Genomic DNA, 7,278 nt, shown 5'->3' on the forward strand with positions numbered 1-7,278 from the left:
GGGGTGGGTAGGCAATTTGTCCGACAAAACCCCTGAAAGTAGGCAACCCACATCAAATCGCCCCCTCCGTCAGACGGACTTAAAACCGCGCCTGGGAATGGGGGCGGGGGCGCCTATTGCACATTGCAGGTGTGCAACAGATAATTTCAATGCCCAACAACCGTGTTGTACTGTTACTGTTACTCTTTCAACTCTGTGAATGCCAGTTACCTTTGCAGCAGCCCTGCCCAATACCGTTGACCTCACCGCTGCGGCACAATTTAAGACGGCCATTGTCACGCGTGTGCTTTTGCATAATACGGTGTGAGGGAAACGAAACGAAAATAACGTACGTCCATCCGCCACGATGGATGCTGCTTTTGTTGTACGAGAAAAATAACAAAATTCACAGAGGCGTGTGTGTGTGTGTGAAAGGTGCTGTCAGAAAGCAGAGTTATTTCGAACGCATGGAGGTCCTCGGCAGCGGGCCGGAGGTCGCACGGGGACGGAAATCGGCCCTGATCTGGCGATAACAATATTCCATATCGGAAGTCAAATCGCCTGGAGACGGGGGCGTGGCGGGGCGAGGCTGGGCGGGCGCGGCGGGGCGTAGGGTGGGTACGGCATCCGGTGCATATGACCACCCAACAGCAAGTGCACGACAACGGAGGTACCTTTAACTTTTATTTTCATGTAGACATCTAAATGAAATGGGCAATTTTGGGCACTTTCTTCTAGACCGTTATTGTAGAGGACACTGGCTGCAGACTCAGCGTCTCTGAATGCCGTAGCACACTTCTGCGCTCGTTCACTCCCCACCTCCTCTCCACTTCAATATCCCTTTTCCTTATAACGAGCGTAACGAAGTGCTCATAAAAAGACAATCACGCATTAATGCTAATCAGCTATCGCCAACTGGAACGCGGCTGCTGACACTTAATTCGCAGAGAGAGACGGGGGAGAGGGAGGGGGGGGGGGGTAGAGAGGAGGGCAGGCGAGGGCAAAAGATAGGGGGAGAGGGAATGCACTCGTAAACACAAAGTATGGGAAAGCGAATAGTTTGGCGATCACCGGCGTTTCTGCCAGTGTAGCAGCGTGCAGGTGGCGCGATCGCCCTTTCTCGGCCACGCCCCACCACCCTGCTAGAGCCCTGCGCTGCGCCCCGCCTCACCCCGTCCCACCTCACCCCGTCCCACCTCACCCCACCCCACCCCGCCGGCCGCGGCCCTCTTGCGGTGAATGGTTCCGGGCCGATTCAAGCCGTCCCAGGGAATCCCCGGGCAGTACCAGCAAGGGGCGGGTTATGCAGGGCGAGGGTGTAACGCCGAGGAGAAATGAGAAAGCCACAGCAGCACCAATACACTGCGAACTTTTAGTTGAAAAAGTGCCCGGCTTTTTGTCGACACCGGCACTAGCCCACCGCAGGGATGGGCCGGGACTGTGTTACCCGAGAAATCGGTGGCGCTAGTTCAAGCAGTCGTTATGTTATAGCCCTTGTTGAAGTAGCAGCGCAGCACGTATTGTATTGACCTGCTAGGCGACGCCACGGTAGTGCTGCGGGCACAGCAGTTTGGGGTCCCCGCGCCCAGGTCGGGGCCCCGAAGCCTTTGCCAGCAGGTTGCATGCAGCGCGCTGTGCTGTATCAAGTGTCGGCACCGGAGGATGCCAGGAAAGTACAAGCCGCCACCCATCATCGTCATCCAAATCCTCCCGAACACCAGCCGTGCGATAAAAACTTTGTGAAAAAAAGTATAATAATATGGAAACAAAAATGAGGAAAGGGGTTAACTTGTTGGGAGACCGTGGTGGGGGAGAGTGAGTGAGCCCCATGCAGTGAAGTGTTCATTCGGACTATACTCGCTGATGTGACGCCGAACAGCGTGTCCCGGCACCTTCACCACCGAGTTTAGGGTTACGCGCCTCGGCCGAGAGGCCGACCACAGTTTGGGGGAATGAGCGAACAGGCAAGGGGCAACGGGGACCCTTGCAAAGGACGTGGAAACATTACTATGCACCTTGAAATCGCGGAAAATATTTGGCTTGGGCATTGTTGTGATCGTAACTCCTTACTCTTATTTACTTCCCCTTTCTGAAAAGTTTTCGTGCTATGTGTTTCATTTTCTAAAGTTGGCCTTCTTGCTCTGCTCTTGCAGTGCTCTTTAACTGATCTCCCGGACGACGTGGTGCTGGAGGTTCTGCAGCGACTGGCCGTCAAGGACGTCCTCACGTGTCGTCTCGTTTCCAAGAGGATGGGCGAGCTAGCGCTGGCCCCTTTCGTGTGGAACAGACGTCGCATCGAGCTTGGCCGGCGGTCCGACTGTGCGGTGCTGAGACTTGCGCCCTGCCTGGCCTCTATGGTGTTCGGGGACGGGGACAATCTCCGCCAACGCCTCAGGTGCCGCCACCTCTACACGTCGAGCTGCGCGGTGAGGAGGCTCGCGATTACCCTAGATAGCATGCACTATGGAGGATCCTTCCTTGCCCCCTATGCTGCCAGGCTGGTCAAGCGCCAGGCCTCGCTGGGCCGACTCAAGACACTGGTTCTAAGAATTCATGTGAACGATGACGCACTATCCGACCAAGATATTTCCAATTTCTTCGAGACTGTGGTATTTGCACGTGGGGTGGAGGACCTCGCCATAATGGCCCACTTCGGGCCCGAATCAGAACCAATTATAAGAAGTAGCGCCCTTCGACGCAACGTTAGCCCTAGCACAATGAGGAAACTAAATTGTCACGCTGAGGAGGTGGAGCTGGTGTCCTACCTGCGCTCCATGCTGACCATCCATGCTGCCACTATGGAGACTGTTGAGTTGCGGATCTCTCCGCGGTCTATAGACAACTTTGAGGAAGATTTGACGCCGGAGTCGACATTGACAGCTCGCCTGTTCACCGGTATGCCAAACCTTTGTCAGCTGAACTGCCAACTGATCTCAGGGCTAGAGGCCTTGGCGTCATGCAAGTCACTGACAATCCTGACTTTAAGTTTGGACAAATATATGCAGCGTGGTGAGAAAGGGGCCCTGAAGTTGCTCCGTGAGGCCCACCACCTGCGTGAAGTCACACTGGAATGCCGTGACGCACGTCGTGATGATTTTTACAGTTGGTACGAAAAAAGACAACCCTGCTCGGAAGACTTCTACTTGGATCTCGTTCGGGCCCTGGCCTCGTCTGGGAAATCTCAGGTGGAGAAGTTGACCATCTATAGTTTCCGCTGGTCGGGTTATTTCCGTCTGAAGCAGGCGCTCATTCCGTTGCTGGCTCAGTCGCTGTGCTTGCTGCCAGCCCTAAAGAAGCTTGAGTTGGATGGGGATATGGACTTGGAGGAGCTCCTGCACAGCATCAGCCCCGCCACGGCGCCGAACCTTCGCTGCCTCGGGCTGCGTCACACCCACGTCGACGACTGGGTGCCCCAGGGGGTGCCCAAGGACGCCACCAGAGCGCTCTTGTTGGTTAACCCCGCACTGCACCTGCGTCTGGACGGGGGGGGGGTAGAGAGGAGGGCAGGCGAGGGCAAAAGATAGGGGGAGAGGGAATGCACTCGTAAACACAAAGTATGGGAAAGCGAATAGTTTGGCGATCACCGGCGTTTCTGCCAGTGTAGCAGCGTGCAGGTGGCGCGATCGCCCTTTCTCGGCCACGCCCCACCACCCTGCTAGAGCCCTGCGCTGCGCCCCGCCTCACCCCGTCCCACCTCACCCCGTCCCACCTCACCCCACCCCACCCCGCCGGCCGCGGCCCTCTTGCGGTGAATGGTTCCGGGCCGATTCAAGCCGTCCCAGGGAATCCCCGGGCAGTACCAGCAAGGGGCGGGTTATGCAGGGCGAGGGTGTAACGCCGAGGAGAAATGAGAAAGCCACAGCAGCACCAATACACTGCGAACTTTTAGTTGAAAAAGTGCCCGGCTTTTTGTCGACACCGGCACTAGCCCACCGCAGGGATGGGCCGGGACTGTGTTACCCGAGAAATCGGTGGCGCTAGTTCAAGCAGTCGTTATGTTATAGCCCTTGTTGAAGTAGCAGCGCAGCACGTATTGTATTGACCTGCTAGGCGACGCCACGGTAGTGCTGCGGGCACAGCAGTTTGGGGTCCCCGCGCCCAGGTCGGGGCCCCGAAGCCTTTGCCAGCAGGTTGCATGCAGCGCGCTGTGCTGTATCAAGTGTCGGCACCGGAGGATGCCAGGAAAGTACAAGCCGCCACCCATCATCGTCATCCAAATCCTCCCGAACACCAGCCGTGCGATAAAAACTTTGTGAAAAAAAGTATAATAATATGGAAACAAAAATGAGGAAAGGGGTTAACTTGTTGGGAGACCGTGGTGGGGGAGAGTGAGTGAGCCCCATGCAGTGAAGTGTTCATTCGGACTATACTCGCTGATGTGACGCCGAACAGCGTGTCCCGGCACCTTCACCACCGAGTTTAGGGTTACGCGCCTCGGCCGAGAGGCCGACCACAGTTTGGGGGAATGAGCGAACAGGCAAGGGGCAACGGGGACCCTTGCAAAGGACGTGGAAACATTACTATGCACCTTGAAATCGCGGAAAATATTTGGCTTGGGCATTGTTGTGATCGTAACTCCTTACTCTTATTTACTTCCCCTTTCTGAAAAGTTTTCGTGCTATGTGTTTCATTTTCTAAAGTTGGCCTTCTTGCTCTGCTCTTGCAGTGCTCTTTAACTGATCTCCCGGACGACGTGGTGCTGGAGGTTCTGCAGCGACTGGCCGTCAAGGACGTCCTCACGTGTCGTCTCGTTTCCAAGAGGATGGGCGAGCTAGCGCTGGCCCCTTTCGTGTGGAACAGACGTCGCATCGAGCTTGGCCGGCGGTCCGACTGTGCGGTGCTGAGACTTGCGCCCTGCCTGGCCTCTATGGTGTTCGGGGACGGGGACAATCTCCGCCAACGCCTCAGGTGCCGCCACCTCTACACGTCGAGCTGCGCGGTGAGGAGGCTCGCGATTACCCTAGATAGCATGCACTATGGAGGATCCTTCCTTGCCCCCTATGCTGCCAGGCTGGTCAAGCGCCAGGCCTCGCTGGGCCGACTCAAGACACTGGTTCTAAGAATTCATGTGAACGATGACGCACTATCCGACCAAGATATTTCCAATTTCTTCGAGACTGTGGTATTTGCACGTGGGGTGGAGGACCTCGCCATAATGGCCCACTTCGGGCCCGAATCAGAACCAATTATAAGAAGTAGCGCCCTTCGACGCAACGTTAGCCCTAGCACAATGAGGAAACTAAATTGTCACGCTGAGGAGGTGGAGCTGGTGTCCTACCTGCGCTCCATGCTGACCATCCATGCTGCCACTATGGAGACTGTTGAGTTGCGGATCTCTCCGCGGTCTATAGACAACTTTGAGGAAGATTTGACGCCGGAGTCGACATTGACAGCTCGCCTGTTTACCGGTATGCCAAACCTTTGTCAGCTGAACTGCCAACTGATCTCAGGGCTAGAGGCCTTGGCGTCATGCAAGTCACTGACAATCCTGACTTTAAGTTTGGACAAATATATGCAGCGTGGTGAGAAAGGGGCCCTGAAGTTGCTCCGTGAGGCCCACCACCTGCGTGAAGTCACACTGGAATGCCGTGACGCACGTCGTGATGATTTTTACAGTTGGTACGAAAAAAGACAACCCTGCTCGGAAGACTTCTACTTGGATCTCGTTCGGGCCCTGGCCTCGTCTGGGAAATCTCAGGTGGAGAAGTTGACCATCTATAGTTTCCGCTGGTCGGGTTATTTCCGTCTGAAGCAGGCGCTCATTCCGTTGCTGGCTCAGTCGCTGTGCTTGCTGCCAGCCCTAAAGAAGCTTGAGTTGGATGGGGATATGGACTTGGAGGAGCTCCTGCACAGCATCAGCCCCGCCACGGCGCCGAACCTTCGCTGCCTCGGGCTGCGTCACACCCACGTCGACGACTGGGTGCCCCAGGGGGTGCCCAAGGACGCCACCAGAGCGCTCTTGTTGGTTAACCCCGCACTGCACCTGCGTCTGGACCACTGTCGTATTCCACGATGCCAAAAGTGCAAGCTGGACTGGCTTCATTCTGACTCTGCCCGGAAATCTGAAAGTCTTTTCCTCTTCTCGCATCCAGAGGCGCAGTGTCCATGGACAGACTACCACACTCCTTGGAAAAACTGGAAAGACTTATGGGGGGATCGTGTCTTCTCCTACTTCACCGAGGATCCGAGGGATCCACATTATTCCTTAGCATATAATGTAACTGAAATTTAACCATTTAAAATGCAAATGTAACCAAACTTAACATTTTTCTATGTAAATAAAATTGAACATTTTCATAGGAAAATGTAACTTAAATTTGACACATTTATATGTAACTGTTACTAGAATTTAGCACATTCATTTGTAAATGTAACCTCAATTTAACTCATTCAGATGTTAGTACAGTATTCTAATGATGGAGTTTATCTTTTGTTTTCATACTTTGTTTTTTCCTTGATTTGTTGATTTTGTGTTGAAAGGTTAAAATAAACCTTGATTGGAGGGAACTCTCTACATTGCGGCTCTTTAATTTACTGTTGTTATATTCACTCAATATTATTACAAGTGTCGAGCTGCATACTACTACACTTTGACGTTTGACTGGTTTGCTAGCGTTGTCTCAAAAAGGACTTGATATATTTATTGAACTCAACTCTTTGGTGGAGTGGGTGGGTGATACTCGTGATAGCGGGCATTCTCTCCCTCTCCAGGTGACTTACGCGCTACAGAGGAACAAAAACACAAAGCACTGCAAACGGAAGACCGGCGGCCGCATCATGCAGATGTGCATAGTGTGTCAGGTGTTGCACATGATTTGTACTCCTCGTGACAATACAATAGTTAACACTCGGGTGCAGCGCGGCCCGTGGCGGCGTGACCCGCCTGTATTACCATACCATACCGTCCAGGTGGATGCAGTCGGAGGTGATGGCCGGCAGGCGGCTCCGCTCTGTTTGAGGCGTCCCGCTGCGCGCGCTGCGTCCGACCTCGCCGACCTGGCCGGAGACTGTTGCCAACCTCAGGCATGCGGCATGCTAATTTAATCCTGGGAGATTTTTCCAACAGGGACTCCCTTCCTACTCGCCTCTCTCCCTCTCTCTCTCTCTCTCTCTCTCTCTCTCTCTCTCTCTCTCTCTCTCTAATCGCACTGCCCTCTAAAGCGCACGCTCGCACGCTCGTCGAATCGTATCAATCAATTCATACAATGGTCGGTCTTGACTCTCCACCACCCGCCCTGCAAACTGCGGCTATGACTTGATGCGCTGCCTCCCCCCCGCCCTCTCCCTCTCCCCCCCCCC

The 7,278-nt window shown here is 54.4% G+C and overlaps 1 protein-coding gene across 1 annotated transcript in view; it reads left to right on the forward strand.

Annotated features, from left to right (window-relative positions):
- LOC127750277 (uncharacterized) overlaps nt 1-6,485 on the forward strand; it is a 58,063-nt gene extending 51,578 nt beyond the window's left edge. The window contains exon 2 of the mRNA XM_052271477.1: nt 4,646-6,485. Coding sequence (XP_052127437.1) covers nt 4,646-6,211 — 1,566 coding nt within the window. The 3' untranslated portion in view covers nt 6,212-6,485. The remainder of the gene's footprint in view (nt 1-4,645) is intronic.
- Nucleotides 6,486-7,278: the final 793 nt, after the last annotated feature.

This window comes from Frankliniella occidentalis, unplaced genomic scaffold, assembly GCF_000697945.3.
Source record: "Frankliniella occidentalis isolate FOCC.00 unplaced genomic scaffold, Focc_3.1 Scaffold163, whole genome shotgun sequence".
In the NCBI taxonomy this organism is placed as follows: domain Eukaryota; kingdom Metazoa; phylum Arthropoda; class Insecta; order Thysanoptera; family Thripidae; genus Frankliniella; species Frankliniella occidentalis.